Source organism: Numida meleagris, chromosome 2 (genome assembly GCF_002078875.1).
Source record: "Numida meleagris isolate 19003 breed g44 Domestic line chromosome 2, NumMel1.0, whole genome shotgun sequence".
NCBI lineage: Eukaryota > Metazoa > Chordata > Aves > Galliformes > Numididae > Numida > Numida meleagris.
Genome location: NC_034410.1, coordinates 101,454,345 through 101,474,747, shown reverse-complemented (window position 1 = coordinate 101,474,747; position 20,403 = coordinate 101,454,345). Strand labels below are relative to the sequence as shown.

The 20,403-nt window shown below is 39.0% G+C and overlaps 1 protein-coding gene and 1 long non-coding RNA gene across 8 annotated transcripts in view; one reads left to right on the top strand and one right to left on the bottom strand.

Moving 5' to 3' along the window:
- RBBP8 (RB binding protein 8, endonuclease) overlaps positions 1-13,472 on the bottom strand; it is a 38,754-nt gene extending 25,282 nt beyond the window's left edge. The window contains exons 1-4 of one of the 7 annotated variants that reach the window (XM_021389010.1): positions 8,031-8,142; positions 7,507-7,618; positions 6,148-6,371; positions 1,015-1,057 (exon numbers count right to left, since the gene is read on the bottom strand). In XM_021389010.1, the coding sequence (XP_021244685.1) occupies positions 1,015-1,057; positions 6,148-6,259 (155 nt within the window). In that variant the 5' untranslated portion in view covers positions 6,260-6,371; positions 7,507-7,618; positions 8,031-8,142. Of the gene's footprint in view, positions 1-1,014; positions 1,058-6,147; positions 6,372-7,506; positions 7,789-8,030; positions 8,143-13,282 lie in introns of those variants that run through there. The other 6 variants (XM_021389011.1, XM_021389012.1, XM_021389008.1 and 3 more) reach the window with 6 other exon arrangements.
- LOC110394939 lies at positions 8,182-10,384 on the top strand. Its single transcript, XR_002436046.1, has 2 exons — positions 8,182-8,267; positions 9,745-10,384. It is a non-coding gene; the product is annotated as an uncharacterized LOC110394939 (long non-coding RNA).

Below are 20,403 nucleotides of genomic sequence, written 5' to 3'. Positions count from 1 at the left end.
AATGCTGTTCTGGGAGCAATTCATTAACCCTTCCTTTTGTGATCCTGTCCTGAACTGTTCCTTCAGCTGCCACCGCTATCTTCTAGCAGCTTCTCTGCAGCATTTAGTAAGCCCATCATTCACCCATCACAGATTTTTCTCTAGCTATCTACTGGAAGTTATCTAGGGAAGGGAGCAACATATGCACAAGCATAACACAACTGAAGCCAATTTCTTCCAAAAGCTAAATGAGAAGAAACAAGAACGGTTTTCCTGGAAGTGAGACACAATTACTGAAGAACAGTAACAACTGAAGACAACGAACTGAATATGTACAATAGTACAATAAAGTAAACATGGAAAAGGCAGTATTATTTCATGATGCAATTACATCACGCTCTAGGGTGGAGGTGCAGAAGGTAAAATCTACTAGAGGGACTTCACTACTACAAAAAAGAAGCATTTGTTTCCCTCCCAACCAGAGATCAAAGCACACTGGGAGTTAATAAGAGAACTGTCAGAAATGCCAGATAACTGCTTGAGCTACTGTTGTACAAAAAGTACACAATGCCATAATTTTCCTTACCTAAGGGAGACTTAATTATACAATTTGAAAAATGTAACTAAGAAAATATAAATATGTATTAAAAATGTATTAAATACAAATATCTAGTTAAAAAAAAATAAAGTTGTCTCGTCTTGCCACTTCTCTTTTACAGATCTTAACGAAATTTTAAAACGTCTTCCTAATCAGGAATGTTAATAACCTTGGTGGGCATCCTAGAAATATCTGGAAATAGTAAAATTTGACCAGTCATTTGTTCAAGGAAGTCACCTGAAAACTAGGTTTGTCATTTCCTATAAAGAGTGGCTTACATCTTTATATGACTTCAGCTGAATTATTAAAGTGAGCAGAATTTTCTATGTCTGAAAGAATCATCCACGATACCTTAATTGATCTTATAGAAATAACAGGTCGTTAATTGTACTTAGACTCTGCTTTAATAAGTTAGGTCATCAGCCATCACTACTTACAAGCACCTTTCCTTTTTCAGCTTGGATATTTTCAGTTGTAAGCCTGAGAAGAGGAAAGAAAAAAAAATACACATTATACACCATACTCAGTGGATAAAATAAACTCTTGTTTTGCCAATGACATATGTACAAGAGAGAAAATAACTAATTTGGAGAGAAGAGAGTCAATTCTTGGGTATGTTCTGCAGTATCCTGGAAACAAATAAAGCTATTACAATCCCCTAGCACTCAGATTTGCACTTAACAGTACCCTTTTGGAAAAAAAAAGGGGAAAAAGCCAAACCACAAACATATGAATACCAACTACTGTCAATGTATTTTCAATGCCTATGCACACATGACACAAAATACATTCTGTGTATATATAAATGCATAATACTACACTTGAAATCTAGCATGCAATCAAAAATCAAAAAGAATCAAAAAATGTACTACAGCAGATATACATGAGGGAAACTAACTAAAAACATATTTTAAAGCTTTTAAGTACAAAAGGACAGCGCGCTCTGTTGGAGGTATGCTACCAGATCCTCTAAGCCACCTCCTAATATGGACTGAGGAATGATATTTCAGCTGGGTCCCTTCTTCCACTAAAGTACATTTACTCAAAAATCTACATTCTGTGCAGAAATAGAGTTTGCAAATACAAATGCTGCTCTCAGGAATGAGCTGCCAGCACACACCAATCCAGCCAATCTGTTTGCATTGTGTTAGGTATGTGTGGATGTGCACAGGGGCAGGAATATAAAGGTGCTTTAAGTATTGCCCAGCTTAAGCCGGATGCAGTGACATTTGTAATAGTATCCATATGCAAGCTGGCCACTCCCATTCTGAACAAATAGCTGTAAGTAATCAGACCCCAGCTATTTAACATTTTCTTCATTATATATGCAATAGTAATTTTAGTAAAACACCAGAAAGCTATGAAACATCCCTAATACCATATTTTCTTCACATTGTGAAAAGCTGTGAACAATTTGAGTTTGAACATCAGGCGCCTTGTGAACCTTCTTCCAAAAAGACTAATGCTTTTGCAAGATATTATGGCACCAGAGTACTTCTAGAAGAACTTCTATTCAATTTTAAATTTAAACCGAATAACATATCCAGTGCATTCTTACTGCAGGAAAAGTGGGTTAAAGCTGCTAGCAGACTTCTTTTTTTTTTTCCTTTCACCTACCACACTTGATTGGGATCTGCTCAAAGGGGAAACTACTTGCTTGAGAATGCTCGCTTCTCAGGACACTTAAAACATAATGGCCAGGCCAGCCAAAAACTTGATGAACCCATATCACTGCTACAAGATGCCGGTGAGACATGGAGATTAAAAATATACACTTCCTGCTTAAAAGCAAAAAAAAAAAAAAAAAAAGTATTGAGAAATACGGCAAGACTTCTTTTATTTCTAGGTGTTCAACACCTGTGAGATGTTAGGTTCTGTCATGCATATCGGCACAGAAAGAGGGTTTTTTTTTTTTTTTTTAAGTAGTTACTATTCATTAAGTCAATTAGGCATCTGCAATTAAAACCCCTATAAAGGGTGCTTTAATGCTGCTCCACACCCATCAGAAGGAATGAAGCTGCACAACAATGCATCTCCTGTATGAACAGGTAGTTCGTTCAGCAAGTATTCAGGATTGTAACACTGGCAATCTGAGCCACAAATTGAAGAGGCAGCACTCAAAAGGCTCAGTACTGTGCTGCAGGTAACACAATCTCACCTCTCACCTGAATGCAGGAGGAACTAAACTAGTTCCTTAGAGGTTGCATTTTTTCTTAATTCAAACGATTGCAATGAGAAGGCAGGAAACCAGCTTGTTACATTTCTCTCAGAGCACTGAATTACTACATTAGTTGTAATCTCTTATTTTTGCTTTTCCAGAGTGTTGGAGACTTTAACCAAGATAATTAAGACAGCTTTCCTTCAACTGTTAAGCAACGTGAAAGAACTTTCACATTTCCTTATTTAACAATAATGTTGCATATAACCATGTGCAACCATGCTATCTACATTCCAAATTCAATTTTCTCTTACACAACAATCCAATGAAATTGACAAGCTACAAACTATGTAAGTTCACGTTACCTAAAGCTCACTAGTGCTTTAGTAAATGACACTGTTTCCACTAAGATGATGGAGACTTTCTTTAATTTATCATTAGGCAGATTTAATACACGACACTATATTTAAAAAAATGGCAAGTTGACTAAATTATGTACTTGTAACATTTCAATTAATAGACATGATAATTACTGTTCTGGAGAATTTTCAAATGCAAGAATTCTATCTTCTTAAAATGGACAATGCCCAGGAACCCTGCAGGATGTGTCATGGAAGTTTTCTAGGAATGGGCTGGACAAGCTTCTGGCAGCAGTGACATAGATAAAATCCTACCTTAAGGGTAGAGAAATTGACTGGACGACCTCCTGCGTTCCCTTCTAGCTGTTTTCCATGACTATTTATTTTTGAAGAGTCTCTAGCCATTTTCTTACTGGTGGCAATCAATGAGATTGCTTTCCTCATAGTTTTCTCTCCTTCAAGGACTACAGTTTTTCCCCCCCATTATCAGTTTCAGATAAGGAAAAAATTGAAAAGAATTAAGCTATATCACGTACACACAACTCTCCTCTCACATTTCTATGTGAAAATAGAAAGCTTTACGCTAAAAAGAATCATATCTGAATTCAACCCCAAGAACCATGATAAGACACGAGCAGTAAGCATCCGTATGATTATTTTGAGCTAGATGTAAGCGTTAGACACCTGCAAAAATTAGCAACCTTATAAAACAGCATTATCACACTGCTTTCTAATTGGTATGAGCTACCATAAATAAAAGCAAGCATAGTTTTAATAACCATTATTCCAAGTTGCTGAGCATGCTTGAATTCCATGAAAAGTCAAACAACACTGACCATGCCCGATACCTTCAGCAGCTGGGTTGTAGAAGTCCTATTATTTGTCACAATGATTTTGAGAGAAAATGCTACCTATTTTGTCTGGAGAGCCAAAGTTTGGAATTTTCAGGTTTTCTTTAAGAGAATAAAAAAAAAAGTTTCACTTTCTAATGAAAAAGTTGCAAGACAAGGTCTGTTTAGCTAACACGGTTGAAAAGAAAAACATACACTCTTCACAACGCAGCAACAGAAAAAAAATCAATGCAACCCATTTAAGAACGTATGAGTTTGAAGTATTCTCTTTATATATTTATACATATTGACTGTATAATATGCCTGATCACGTCAAGCTCTCATGTAAAAAGAAATTCAGCTTTCCATGGATTTGTAATAAAAAAAGAATTACATCACGATAGTACCCTGTGCATTGTACACACAATGCATTTCTTCTCCAGCTACTGACTTTCACTTAATTCAACATCCACCATCTTTAAAATAAATTTTTGCTGACATTCAGATTGGAAACTCATGAGTCAATTTTAATTCTTATTTATAGACTTCAGAAACAAGCGAAGTCCAGGCAAGCCTCTGTTTGATGTTTCTAAAATATCTTCCAGTAACATTTTCTATAAGAGGATCCCCACCTTTTGAAAAAATTAACTCTCCTTAAGGCATGTCTTTGATGTTATCACAGAAGACCTAATTTTACCTAACACGGTGTGGGACACACTGACAAAGGGCTAGGCATGAAAAAGTCTGCCTAGTGGCAAAATTATCTGGCCCCACCCAACATACATTCTAAAGAGCATCTTTATATGCATAAAGAAACCCAAAATGTTAAATCACGTGCTGCACATCCCAAGAAACTAGAGAAGGGGTCACTTAACATCACCCTCCACATTAGAGCTTTTTGGTTTTCGAGTTTTAGTTGTTCAGACACGCCGCAGATTGCCAGATCCCCTTCTGTCAGTAATTCTGCATTTATCTGTAGCTTACATCACACCCACTCTGAAAAGAGCAGTCAAAATTTTTTTTTTTTTTAAAAAAGTAAAATCTCAAGAACATAGTAATTTTTTTCTGTGATTCAGGATACAGTATAAAATTATTTTTAATACAGCTACACATGCTATTTTTAATGGAATAAAGAGCTACTACCTGGCATCTCTCTGCTTTAGGTTACCAAACTGTTGGATTTCTTTTTCTCTCTAATTACTAACACAAAACATGAAGGATCAGCCTTACAAATTGTTGAGTTGTGAGGTAGGAAGCATCTCTACATCACAGAGTAATCCCCACAGTTCTTAAAATTCAAAAGTGGTGATTTAACTGGACCAAAAATGGTCACACCTAGATCAGGTTTGAAGCTGGGGAAAATGACCAAGGCTACTGGAATGGTCTGACTATAAAGATCCACTTGTACAACTAAAGCTCATTATTAACAAAAAACTCAAGTACTATTTCAGCCTAATGGAAACACTACTTTATGCATAGCAGTGTCCTTGTGAATATGCAAATACTGTTCTAATTGCATTCAGAAAAATGGATAGTGAGACTTCAGATAACTAGATACAACTTCCAACAAAGTATTTTTAGTCCATGTTATGAATACTACTTGTGAAACAATATTACAATTATAAATATACAATGCGATAATCCATCTTTGAGTGTTGCTAATTTCCCACACTGCTGAAGAATGGAAAGGCACTAACAGCCAAACCATAGTAAAATTAGTATCACAGAGGTCACAAAATATAATATAAGAACGAGCAATATTTTTATGAATCATGTTGAGAAATTGTGGAACACTGAAAATTTAAGAAATACTTTTCACTTCATTAATTCTAATCTGCAGTGGGATTTGGCACAAGTCAGGTGAAATTATGCAGATGTTTGTTCTGTCATCATTTTGATGTATTTGAAGCAATAAAAAAAATAAAAGAACTTGATCTGCTAATTTTAAATCATAACATTAAAGCTAAGCCACCATTTGAGCATTTCCCAAGCAAAGAGACTCCACATAACATTGCATCTCATCTGATTACAGTTGTTGGCAGTTTAAATGTGACCCTGTGAAATCAGGCTTAGGTGGTCAATCTGTAAGGATCATTTGTCATCATCCAGTCATAACACAAGACATTAAGAATGCATTTAGTTCCACGCACACGGAGCAGTACTCTGGTTCAAACCTCTCCAGTGGTACCAGATAAAATCTGCTTTCACAGAAAGCTGTTTTACCTTGCACTTCTTTATCGTGACATTCTTTCAGTTTGGACCACAGTTCCTTGAAGAAATCTCCAGCAGGTTCTGCAGAACTAGGGCTCCCACAAGTTCCTCCAGACGCATTCATCTTGTTTTTTCTGCTCTCAACTTATTTGACTTGTTTGCAGAACTGGCGCGCTCTCACACGTTAAGTTTTAAGCAGCATAGTTATGAAGCTGTTTCTGAAGACAGGTGTACACCTGTAACGACAGATTGACAATGTTTGCATTTATCAGAGCATAACATGCAGCCATGGATGAAAGGCAAAGCTCACTTATATTCCTGTCAAGTTGCACTTATTTATGGACAGTCACACTAGAAGTATGGAAGATGTAAATACTGTGCTGCAACTAATTATAAAATTGTCCCTTCTACCCCCCACCCCTTAAATGGTTATCAAATTAAAAATAGATTAAGATGTTTCTGTGTTTTTATTCCTTCTCTGCATAAAACTGCAGCTCTTTTCTAAAAGTAACCCACGCTTCCCAAGATTAGCTGTTAGTAAAACCGTTTGTCAGAAGTTTTATCAGACATACATTTGTGTACATGCATTCTTTACATACGTAGGGATTCAAATGACACTATCCTGCAAAGAGAAGCCCGGATCTCCTTGAAATCTTCCTGATTCTACATTGAAAGTATTCCTACGCCATGATGCAAAGGAACTAGATCAATCTCAGAACTCACAAATCCCCCAAACACCAGTAGTTCAGGATAACTACCAGGTTGCTTTGTCTTAAAAACCAGACTGCCTATACAGATAAAACAATCTTACTTGTAATTCTTCTTTGTTTTTAAGGGTTTCTTAGCAGAGATGATGCCCTCAGGTGATGTACAGAGGAAACATGGTACTCAGATCTAATTGGTGCACTGGGTGTCCACAGACACACTCATGTAATCGCTGTCCTTCAGTTCCCTGCAAATGCGTCTACTGGTTTAGCTTATCACCACGATAAACTGGTGGTCAGTGACCTAGTCTAGGACCTGGAGGCCTTGGCTCCTATTCCCTTTCTCACGTCTCTGTGTATAGGGTTAAGCAAGTCGCTTTCATTTCAGTTTGTGCATCTTTAACATGGAATAAAAATGATGGAATAAATGGTACTAAGCGTTACTCTTGATAACATAGAAATACTCAAACCATATGTTTTCTACAGTGTACTGACACTGAGATACTGTAATGGCAGCTGACAGAACATTCAGCAATCGTTAGGCATTGCCAGATTAGCTTTAATATGCCACATCTCTAAAAAAAAAAAAATGCAGTGCCCATTTCAGTATCTGATTTCAAACTGGCTCACATTCTTATACTGAGAATATAAGAGAACATAAAATTACCTTTTCAAATCTGCAATGCCTACAGCTCTTCAACTCAAGTTGGACGGCACTCTGCTCGCATCTTCGTGGCTGAAACGCTCCGCTTTGCATGCTGCCATCGTACAGTGCTTCCCTACGGAACCGATGGCCTAGTAGCACCAGCAATGGCTCGTATGCTCTTTATTTGCCTACGTCCACCCGCAGATACTTCAGAAAACATCCTTTTCACCCTCAAAAATGCCCGGGCCGCGCTCCCCTGCTCCAGCTCCCCCTCACATATGGGGCTGACGGGCACACCTCTCCCAGAGCCCTTCCTCACCCTCTGACCCAGCAGCACGGCACCAGCGCTGTACCCTCAGCCCACAGACGGAGCTCCCCGTGCGTCTCGGCCATGACAAACGCCTGACAGCCGGCCGGCGTCCCACCACAAACGCGGCCACTCGGCGACGCCGAGCCCCGGCAGCGGGGGGCTCCCCACTGCCGGCCGCGCTGTAGCGCAGCGCCCGGTACCAGAGGGCGGTGAGGAGGAGGGTGCGGGCCGTTACCTGGTTGGCTCCCGGCGGCTCTGCGGGAAACGGCGGGAAAAGCAAAAGCAGAGAGCGAGCACCTTCCCTGCCTTTGAGGAGGGGCCAAAGCCAGATCTCGCGATGGTTCCGCGCCGCTCTCGCGAGAGCGGAGCTGTGAGGGACCTGAGGACGCTGTGGGGAGTCTGAGGGGGTGGGGTGTTGCTGCGGGACGCGGTTGGGTGTAGACGGCACGGAGAGCTATGGAAAAGCAGGGATGTATGTGTGTGTCAGGATTTGTTGTCTGCTGGCTGCTGGGATTTGCACACCAAATGTATTTGCAGTGCTTCTTATCCCCTTCTTGATCTCGGCAGATTGTGTGTGTTTGTCACCCTGGCATTTGGCAGAGAAGCCCAAAGCGTGCTTTAATGCATCATGTGGGTATGAAGACCCATGTAATTGGCTTATGTAATTGGCATGGCTTTAGGCAGCAGAGGCTGTCTGATCTGTGTGATACATTTTGTGTCACTTGAGATTTTTACCAATTTTTTTTTTTTTTTTTTAAACCCAAATTGCAGATGAATGTTCTGTTTCCTTGGACCCAACTCTGCTCTCTGCCATGAAGTAATCCGCTCAGACTTTGGTTCATAATTCTTAGTAATGAAATAGAAACAGCGCTTTTCAGTAATATTATTCTGCCTTTGCATGATTCCACATTACCATTTTAGTATGTGTAGAAATACTTACATATACAGATTAGTGACATCCTTACATTGGTGATCTGTTTGGAAGGGCCAGTGCTGCAAGCACATGCTTCCCAGTCTATTAATTCATAGAATCATAGAATATCCCATGTTGGAATGGACCCACACGGATCATGGAGTCCAACTCCTGACTCCACACAGCACCACCTAAAAATTAGACCCTATATCTGAGAGCATTGTCCACTTATTTCTTGAACTTCCACAGCTTGAGGCTATGACTGCTGCCCTGGGGAGCCTGTTCCATTCCCACTGCCCTCTGGTGCAGAACCTTTTCCTAAAATCAAACCTGATATCTAACCTAGTTACAGTATTAGTTGTTCAGGTGTTCAATAGATGTTAATAGCACTTTCACCTTAATCTTGTTACATTACTCAGATCACCCAAATCTCCAGAAGGTATGATAAATGCAGAGCTACAGCATAAGTAAAATGGGATCTGAGATATCGTTTGAACATTTCTGAGGTATCTTGAAATACTGTCAGACAGGAGTCCTGATGACCAGTGATTAAGTAGACTCAAATATGTTGTTCATCTCTGTTGAGAATGCTCTCAGTTTCCCATCAACTATATACCTTGAATTTCGAAGTATTTCAAAAATCTTGTAGTTAATTCTTCCACTAATTCCTCACCATTTTTAACCACTTATTTTCTAACTAACTTAAAATAAATTCAGTGTTCAGTAGCTTAGCAACAGATTACTTACATTATAAATTTGGTATATTATAATTTCAGTACATGCATCTTACAGAAGGAACTATCATGATAGGTTGCCTTAGATGCTCCAATATTCTTAAATAATCACTGTAAAAACTATCTTAGTGGCAGCTTTGTATTCCGCTTTTGGAGTTGGTGAGGTAGGAAAGTAATCATTTCCTTACAGTTAAAAGAAACAGGTGTCTTGGGTACATATTTAGACCTGATAAGTAGCAATAAAATTGTCTTCTTCCTGATTCGTTGGGTGATTTACCATAAATCTTTCTTTCTGTTTATAGGAAGCGCTCCAGAAAACAGTGTCATCGATTTTATTTCCCAATAAACTCCATGAGCAGCTTATTTTCATATTTGCTCATGCTGAATGAACTTTACAGCAATATAATTCCATTGACTTCTACAGTGCTATCCTTATCTGCATAACAGTAAGCGATAATGGATTAAGCCCAGCAGCTGAACTTTACATTTATCTCCCTTCCAGATTTATTTGTTTTTATGTATTTCATAATCACATATTTGATCACGAATTACTGCACAGATCCCTGGCTCATTAAACGTACCAGAAAACTACTGAAGAGTCTTATATTGCACATCCACTTATACTGGATGCCTCAAGCTGGCTAGTCTGACTGGAACTCATCTCATTCATCTCCTAAGAGTAAACACCACACCCAGACAATAAAACTGTGGAAAAAAGACTTCGCTGTTCAGCTTGAACAGAGGCGAAACTTTTTGTAGTATCTTGGCTCACTTTCAGATTCCAAAATAATATGGCACATTAAACTAGGTGACAGAATACTTATCCATGAGCAACTCTGAAGAAGGGAATCTAATTTAATCACAGCAAATCAACTAATGACGGAAATTCTATTGTAAGAGTACTGCAATTTTGCAGCACAGATAAAATAACAATTAAGAAAAGCCTTTATGACCCCTTCTTTTTTTTTTTTTTTTTTTGATGACACAGAGGCTGCATCAGCGTCTCTAACCATTCAGATAACACTGCATTCAGATAAGACCTAGCCCACTGCATATGCATACAAAATAGGGTTAAAAGAGATTAGCAGATAACTTACATTTTTCTATTATTTTAAATTTAGATGGAAAGATTAAAACCAGCTTTGAATTGCATTGGGGAACTCTAATTTAGATATTTAATTGTTTTGAGTACAACAATAAATATATCACTCTTTTTCTGTATGTATAGATATATATACACAATGGTGAAGTCCTTATTTATTTATGTAAGACTTAGCAGATTGCACATATACATACATGGCCAGTGTGCTCCCAACCTCCCTGACTTGCAGACCTGCACTGAGGGATTAATATGTTGCTTAACGTCTAGGCATGTTCATTTCATGAACTTTATGTTGCAGTTGCCAATAAAGACATCAAAGGAGCCCAGCTTCAGATGCGGTGAATAGGAGCATGTGGCAGTTCAGCTGCTACCTAAACGCCCTGAACAGGGTTTAACTAGGAGTGCAGGAACTGGCAGTCCTCTGAGAGGTATGATTTCTTACATCTGGGAATGCACACAGAGCATACCATTGCTGTCTGGCACTGGTATTATTTGCTTTTTCTGCCACTCCATCACCCCCCACTAGTTGAATGTGATTCTTCTCAAGCTGCTTGCGTAGCCACTTTTGAAATGGAGCCAAGATCAAATTCCCTGATGCCAGTAACAATGTTCACTTTAAGGGACTCTCTTCTTTGAAGTGCTTTCCCTGCTCATCTGTGGTTAGAAACAGCCTGAATTTGTTCAGCTGAAGCTCTCAGGTCTTTTAGAGAGTCTTGATGGAGAAAAAAAAAAAACATACCAGGATCAGAGGGATTCTGTTTCAGGACCACAGTGCAGTGTTCCTGGTCCTCCAACTATAAAGAGAGGACCTGTTTGAGTTAGCTTCATGCAGAAATGTTTTGCTCTTACTGATGTTTCTCAGGTTGTCATGAGTAGTGTTGAATAGTTTTGCATATATATTTCAACCTTGTAAGGCTATTTCAGCTTGGGAGGCTGAAGTAAAACATTTACAGGTCTGTGTATAAAATCATGCCATCTACCTTCTGCTGTAGTGAATAACAAGAATTCAGGACAGGAAAAAATCAAAAGAGAAACAATAAACAGCAAACTTTTTACTTACCTTTTTTGGGGAAAGAATTTCCAAAGAACAGCCCCTGCCTTCCAAGCCCCCCACCCCAAGCCCCCCAGAAAAGCAGCTAAGGAAAGCCCAAGTAAAGCAGAACACACAAACTGCAGAGAGGGAAGATGGCAAGCAGTATTTTGTAAAGCTGATTTATTTGGTCTGAATTTTTAAAGATGTACTGTGTTCCAACCCTGCAGCTTTAGAAATCAAAACTCTCTTGTAGCATTTCATAGGTTCTACAGAGAGTCTCTGCTCAAACCATGAAGTTCAGCCAGTTACGTTTGTTTTCTTTGGAGACCAGTTTATTCCTTAGCAAAATTTCCTTCTGTATTTAATAGGAAAATCAACAATGAAGATAAAATTTAAACTTTTTAAAAAATAGTTTAATTTTTTGTGAAAGTGCAAAAACTTTAGGGAATCTCTGTGTTCTTTTCTGTTTACCCACACTTTGAAGAACAGTTTTAACAGGGAGATGCAATGTGATTAATGAGAAAGTGGTTTGATCTGCTATTCATTGGGTTTTTTAGCTGCTTAGAAGGATTTTTTTTATTGGTACTTTACAGAAGGATAATAATATTCATTTTTCATCAGCCTGGAAATAGCAGGCAGTAAATACCTCCATAACTGAAGCTTCCTGATGTGTGACTACTATAACTTCTTGCTTAATCCTGTACAGATCTTTCTGTATCTAGTGGCTTATGTCCACTGGGAACACTGATTTATTTATATTTTTAACAAAACTTGTAATAATTTCACTTAAACTAAATTAAGACTCCCAGGGAGACACAAGTAACTATGTAAGGGTTTTCAAAAATGCAATTACGTGGACGGTGAGAATATTCACATTTACTTAAGGTAAAGAGTTATTTTGTCCTAACAGGCATGACAAAACCTGTCTTCATTCCTTTCTGTTCAGCTCAGCAAGTACTTCTGTGCTGCAGTAGTTAATCAGTTACCAGATTCCACAGCTTTTGTTTTCACACTGTTTAATTTTTCTTATTTGACACCATACTTGTGAAAGGATTCACTTGCTGATACAGGTACAATCTTCAGGTCTGCCTACTCTTTATGCCTAGGTCTGCTTTTTGTTACCATTGCCACCACCGTTACTCAGTATGTTCTAAACGGGAAAACTTCTGATAAGTATGTAGAAAGGAAGCGGTAAGAATGACAAGTACATTTCCTATTTTAACCAGGAAGCCAATTCTGAACATGTAAATCAAGTTTTAATTTAATCATCTCTTAAAACGGAATAATTAAAAAAAAATCCAGCAAGAATTGGTAACAGCACATCTTGCTGTAGTTGCACTATGCCTCATCACAGCAAGAGTTAGTATGAGGAAGGGATTACAAAAACACTGTATTAAAGAGGAGACCAAGAGGCAACACTCCTGTGACATGCTCAGTGTACTCAGTCACTGGCAGTGAAGTTTCTCTCTCAATCCCTGCTTAGTTCCTTAAACTGTCTCCAGTAAATACTCCTGCAGACAGATGTTGAGCTGCACACAGAAGGGTCAAAAAGCTGCTCTCCCCAAAATCCTGTCACCAAGCACCACAGAGGTTGGCAGTACCCAGACACATTAAGGAGATAGCCATTATACCATTTCAAGCATCAAATAATTTTTTTCTTAAGGTTATCTTAAATTAATTTTAAATAAAGTCTTTCAAAACTCACCCTTCTCTTTGAATTGTGCAAAGTTCTGCTCTTGATCGGGGTGATAAATGTTTACTATTGACTTCCCCTCCAGCTACAAACCTCAAGCGTAAGTAAGATGAGGAAGCCACCGTGGACCACACTAGAGAGTGCCGAGAGGAGATCTGCTGCACCTAGGATATATACAATGTGCAATGGATAACCTAATATGCCTTTCATTTAACTGGCTGGGCAGGTTTCTGCATTCTGGAGAGTGTGGAATCATACCAGAATTTGTTGGCATAACAGGCCTGTCGGACCGGTTCCCGGGGCGCCGGGAACCAGCACAACCAGTTCGCATCAAAGGCCGCCCAACATGCTGCAGCTCAGCGCTGGGGAGGCTTCGTGCCTCACGCCTCTGTCAGCTCCCGGAGTGCTGCTCAGAGGGAATGATGTAGCCTCCAGCAAAGTAATTTACGGAGGGGTGGGGGAGTGATACATTCGTGGTAAGTGTAGCAAGATCGTGGTGTTATAAATTTTCTTTCATTTTATATGCTGATGCACTGGGCTAGAGGTCTTGCTCAGCATAACTGCAAAAGGAAATGGGACAGAAAATACCTTTTTTATTGTACTAACCTTACAGATTTGTTATAATCAGCACCAAATCTTGAGTGTGAAAATACAGAAGTTAGGCTCCAATTCAACCTTATTTCATAGAATCACAACATTGTTTGAGTTGGAAGGGACCTTTAAAGGTCATCTAGTCCCCTGCAATGAACAAGGCCACCTACAGCTACATCAGGTTGCTCAGAGCCCCTCCAACCTGACCTTGAGTGCCTCCAAGGATGGGGCATCCACCACCTCTCGGAGCAACCTGTTCCACTGCTTCACTACCCTTTTTGTGAAAAACTTTTTCCTTACATCCAATCTAAATCTCCCCTATTCTAGTTTGAAACCATTTCCCCTTGTCCTATCACCACAGACTCTGCTAAAGAGTTTGTCCCCTTCTTTCTTATAGCCCCCCTTAGAGTCCTGCTCTAAGTGCTTAAGTATACCTATGAGATTTGTAGAGAACTCTGCATAGCTTTGCTATGTGTGAGAGACAGGAGCCTGGGAGCCTGGGAGCACCTCGTGCCTTCCGTGGAGCTCTGGGTCAATATAAGCTGCCTGGAATCACTGCACATGATATTTCAAGGTGAAACAAGCTGGAGAACACCAAGTGTATGGGACATGCTTCCATAACCATGAGGAACTACTGGTGAGGCAACACCCTTCTCTGAAGGATACAGCAGCTGCCCTACTACAATAGCACACAGGCTGTAAGCAGCAGCTGTGCTGCTTCATATTCATGGCTGGGAGGCAAGAATACTTCATATTAGTCCTGCGAACAGCATATTTATTCAAGCTGTAGGCAGAGAGCAGGATATGCCCCAACAGAATCCTGCATCTGTGTCAACTTATTACATTCTTTCAAATACAAATATAGACCATAATTTTCAGATTTCCTGCTGTGATTGTCAGAGATGTTGACTAAAATCAGTAGGAGCTGTAGGAGTTCCGCACTTCCGGAAATGTGATCCTGGATACCTATAATCGGCCTAGCTAAACTCAGCTTAGGCAGATTCACAGAATCACAGAATGACAGAATTGTAGGGGCTGGCAGGGACCTCTAGAGATCATCAAATCCAACCCCCCTGCCAGTGAAGGCTCCCTAGACCAGGTTGCACAGGTAGGCGTCCAGGTGGGTCTTGAATATCTCCAGAGAAGCAGAATCCACAACCTACCTGAGCAGCCTGTTCCAGTGCTCCATCACCCTTACTGTGAAGAAGTTCCTTTGCATATTGGTGTGGAACTTTCTATGCTGAAGCTTATGGCCATTTTCCCTTGTCCTGTCCCCACAGACCACTGAATAGAGGTTGGCCATGTCTCTTTGACTCCCACAATTAAGATATTTATAAACATTAATGAGATCAATCTTTTATTTGAGTACCTAAATTTAAACACTCTATCTTGAAAAGATTGTCTCTATTTAATGTTGTCAAAGACTCTGAGTAACTCCTGAAACCTATGTTCGTTCATACCCCATAGTGGCATCAGTTACCCTTTTTTAGGTCTTCATTTCTAAATTTTAATAATAGATAACTAGTAAGCAGTCAGAATAGGAAATTACCATCAACATCTACCAGTGTTGTGCACCATGTTTTTTCATCACTGACCAGAATAAGTAAAAGAAATAATGCTGGTATTTCTATACACTCTATTCAGATTATTGCACTACTGTTTAACTAGTTACCCTCCTTATAAGACTACATTTTCTGACAGCCTTGAGAGAAAGGCTTAATTCTGCAGAAAGCAACTGGATTACTAACTGAGCTGAAATGACAGATGTACACTGTTTGTGCTTGCAGTCACACCACCTTAGGGTATGAATTCATACGACTAAGCAAGGCTGGGCTTGGTCAGTATTTGAGAGGTGATTTACAGGAAAGTCCATGGCAGGAAGTGGTTTTGGTGATTCAGTGGGCTGTACTGAGTAATTGGGCATTATTGCCAAATGTGATGGAGATATGGGTTCTGTACGTGCAATAGTTTTGGTGCCATAAGGAACTGAAGCTTTGTAGACTCCAAACCCTTTTCATAGGCACTACATTTGGAACTGTAAATTCCCATCCAGTGTGCAAATAGCATGTGTGGAAACACTGCCTTCAATTTGTTTTAGTGTGTGTCACATAATTGGATAAACTGCCTAACTGATTAACATAGGTAAATTACAACTCAAAATAGCTGTTAGACTATACCGGGTGGAGAAGGCTCTGCTTGTAGAGTAGACTGAAGACAAATTGTTGTGCTTCGAAGTTGGCCCGCTCCTTCCAGCTATGTCAGCTGATCTCATAAATGATGCCGTCTGAAATTTTCCCTCTTGCATCCTGAGTTCATCATGGCAACAGCAGAACTGAGGAAAGAACATTCTGACCATTCTTATATGGGTACAATAAACACCAGCACTCTTGATACCGTTTCTCTATCTTCAATCTGGAGTCCTATAGTGGATCTCTTATAGAGCCTTTAAAGCACATTGGGCTCGCCATTTAACAGGTTGCTGGAGTCTGAAGATAGAGGGACAAAAGAGATCTTTATTATCTATTCTTTTGATCTGGTGCCTTAAACAAGAGTTAGAACACTTTTTCACCACTCCAGCCCTTTCCTCACCTGAAACAAAGCCACCACGTACACACTTTACACACTCAGTAGGATCTTTTCATCTAAGGTTGCTGACGGCGTGGAGACCTTAAATTAGACTTTCACATTCCTTTCCACAAGTTGCAAAAATGTAATTGTTCAGAATTAAAAAAGCAAAGGTACTGGAGACAAAAGTTATTGCATATATCAATACAGTTTTAGATAAGCATGACTTGACTGTTGTTCTCAGCCTTCTGACAGTTCTAAAAATACATATACCACAGAAATAGTTATCATATTATCAGACTTGCTTAGAGTTGTCTGAGAGAGAGATTACTTTTCCACCTAAAGAAGTCAGTATGTTTATCTGAAGTACTGATACTCAAATCCTTTCTCATTTCTAATACAGTTTGCAACAAGGAGACCTTAAAGATCAACGTTTTCAAATCAAACCTATTATTAAATGCTTTTCCAACTGAGAACAAATTACGCATTTTTAACATCTTCAGCTTCAACTAAGAAAAGTCACGTAATGCTTATCTGTAAATACTTCCAACTTACACAATGATCACATGAAGTCTTCTTCAAGAGAAGAGACTCAGAGAGGTGCAATTCTGAAAAGTAGGCAATCTAAATGGTGCAGGCTTGAACTTGTTCTTATAGTAAAGGTATGCACAAACATTCATGTCTACAAGTATTCATTACAGAAAGTTTACAGCATACCTCCCGGTAGCTATCAAAAGCTGCTCAGGGCTTTCACAAACAAATTCAGATAACACATATGCCCCCACACTCTATCAGAGTTAGGTAACATCTCTCTTCTTGGCTTTAAGGACAGCAAGACTTTTGGTTCCTGAGGAGCAACCTGGAAGAAACGACAAGTCCTGCCTTGGATGGGGTAGGCAGGTAACTTCTGACCTGGGATTTAGCCAGAGCAAAATGCCTCCCAGTGAGCCAAAGGATGAATCCAAAAAATGGATCTAGATGTCTCTCTGACCAAGAACAGTTTTAACATTTGTTAGTACTGATTTGCTAATGAGAACAATTTCTCACTTACCTCAGCTGAGACAGCAGAGCTGTGCCTTGGAAGTATGAAAAAAGAAATTACAAGAGAACTTTCACTATTCTCCATACAGGAGTATAATGATACAAGAGAGGAAAAATCCTCAAAATGTTACTCTTCTACTTGTCAGTTTGCCTCTTTCCCCCCAGTTCTGAAGGCTGTCATTAACAATTGATCCATTTCAGTAATTCAGTAAACCATTTCATAATTTGAGAAATTTTGGATGCATAGAAGGCTCCCTACAGACTATAACGCTACAGGAATGTTTTGTGGGGAATGTCGTAAGAGCAGAATTAGTTCTGAGGAAATTCCAGCATTCCCTTCTGCTCTCAGAGAGGAAGAGATAATACAAGTAGAAGAAGCACTTCAGACCATGAGGCTGAATTTGCTGCTTTGGAATGAGATCACAGAAATGGCTGAAAGAGGCCATCCATCTCTACATGTGATCCTTTCCAGCACTAAGAGTGATTGGTTATTATATTTTTGGAAAAAAAAAAAAAAGACTTCTACAGACTAAAGTATCAATAACCCCTGTAATAGTTTTTTCACCTTGTCTACTGACTTAATTATTATTACTAAGCATTGTAGCTTATCCTTTAATAGGTGTTTAGGAATACTTTGTCCTTTTTTGTTAGAAAAAGAATCTTTATGGGAAAGTTAATATTGCTATGAAGATGATCAACTTCCAGCCAACAGGACACAGAAGTGGCATTGCTGGTGTTTGATTTTTCTTAATCTGATGAATGAATATTTTTTTGCTGTTGTTTTTCTTCTTTTTCAGGTGGTACTGTATTAAGTAACAGGCCTTCTATGGGGTGATGTGAAAGCATGGGATATTGAGGACCTCCAAGTTAGCTTTCCACTGCTGAAACTCGATATTTTATTTTTGCATTTTGTTTTCTACATCTTTATTTTTTTTAAGCACAAGAATTGCCTTCCTACATTACAGTGATTGAGCTTGTGCTTACAGCCTCTTCTGCAGTCTTTTGTCAGACCTTGGAAAGTGCAATTCCCAGCTACTCGTTTATCTGCTGTTTTACTAACGCACCAGATACTTTTAACAAGGAGCTACAGTTTTCTATTGCAGGAATCTTGTTGAAATGTCCTTACTAGATTAGGTTTCTCTTTGTGTTTCATATTGCCAAATGTAATTACAGTTTAAATCAAGTTGTTCCTGAAGAAAGACCCACTAAATTTACCCAAGATTATTCACTAAGTCTGTTTTAAAAGAAGAATATATACTTGTTTTTCAGTTCTTTGAGTGAGAAATATATTTTTGGTTTAAAACTTGACATTTGTGGGAAAATGTCTTTTTGTTGGAAACTTAAAAAGCCTCTTTGTTACTAAACTTTCTCAAAATCCAGAACATCAAGATAAAGCCAACAGCTCTTATGCTCTGTTACTTCATTCAGCAGTTTGTTGTAGCATTTTCTCTTCCAATACCTCAAGCCTCCTCAGTCTCTCATGTTTCTCGTACCTAGAAACATCAAGATCAGGAGAGTACTGGGAAAATAATAGGTGAAAGTAAAGGTAGCTCCAATTTTACTACTGAAAAAAAAAAAGGACCTTTGCAATAAATACTTTTCAGGTAAAATTCAGATCTTCTGAAGTTAAAGGGAGTTTTGCTAATGACTTTAGTGAAGCGAGATTTCTAATCTTCTTTTCCTGCCTTCCTATTCTGTCCAGAATATCTTTCTGGATTGAGACTTTAAGGGAGCTACTTGCTTCTTGAGGCAATGGGGAAAGATAAACTTTAGCTAGTTAGTACACATAATATGGGCCCATGCATTATTGTAACCTGAGAACGTCTTCCAGGCCCTGCATGATAAAAGCAGCAAATGAAGACATAGACCCATCAAGCCTCCAGCTTTGACCCTCAGCCTGTGACTTGAACCATAACTACACTTGTATCATCAGTTCAGTGCATCACTGGCAGATCACTAACCAGCTGTCATCCAGTGACCATCTCCCTCTGGTGAACTGGATTCTGTGGGAGAGGTGTAGCAGCATCTGTTGCACTAAGCAGGAAAGCACACTGCTTAGTAATGCCTTTGCTCAGAGAAGCCCATTAGTGGCAGACTCCCCAGTGCACTGTAGTGTTTTTCCATCATGATTCTTGCTGCTAGAGAGCACCATGTGTCAAATGCATCGTTTTTGCCTTGAAATGAACTGAAAAGAGGTATCATAGGAATATTTTTAATGAAATACGCTTCATTGTATTTAGTGTTTTTGCTTCCTTAGTGACTGCTCCTCTAAGGTTAAATGATAGTAATTTGTCAGGAGCTACTTAAATGCATGTGTAGAATATGAAGAACAAGACCAATCTTCCTTCATCAGTCTATCTCCAAAGTAGCTAATCTGCTTTTTCATCCACTTCACAAGCTGCAGCTTACTTAAATCAAAAGGCACTATGAGATGGGATTCTGAATCTGAAGTTAACTGCTGTTGTTCCAAAAGCAGTCACTCTCAGAACAAATGAGTAACCTATAGAAAACTCGTGGAAACTGGTGTTTATATAGACCATGTCTGATTCCTTAACAATGTCCCATGTTTCAAATAGATACTCAAAATTAAAAAGAAACGTGCTCTGTTCTCATATTCATTTTATTTGCACTTCATAAGAAGAGAAAAGATCTTCTGACTTCTTACAGATTTTTGGTGGGACCCTATTTGTCATTGTTCCCTATATTAAATTCAGTATTGTCACATCTAACACGTATCCACTATTCCCACTTAATTGTCTAAGCAGTTACTTAAGTCTTCATTTAATCACACTGAACTAAATTAATTTCTATTAAAAGTAGTGGAATCAATAGGGAGGTGAATTGGATCTCCTCTGCTCCCTCTGTCAGTTCCTCAGCTTCTGTCATCTGTGGTCAGTTATTTATATTCAGCAACTACAAGAGAGTCATGTCACAGA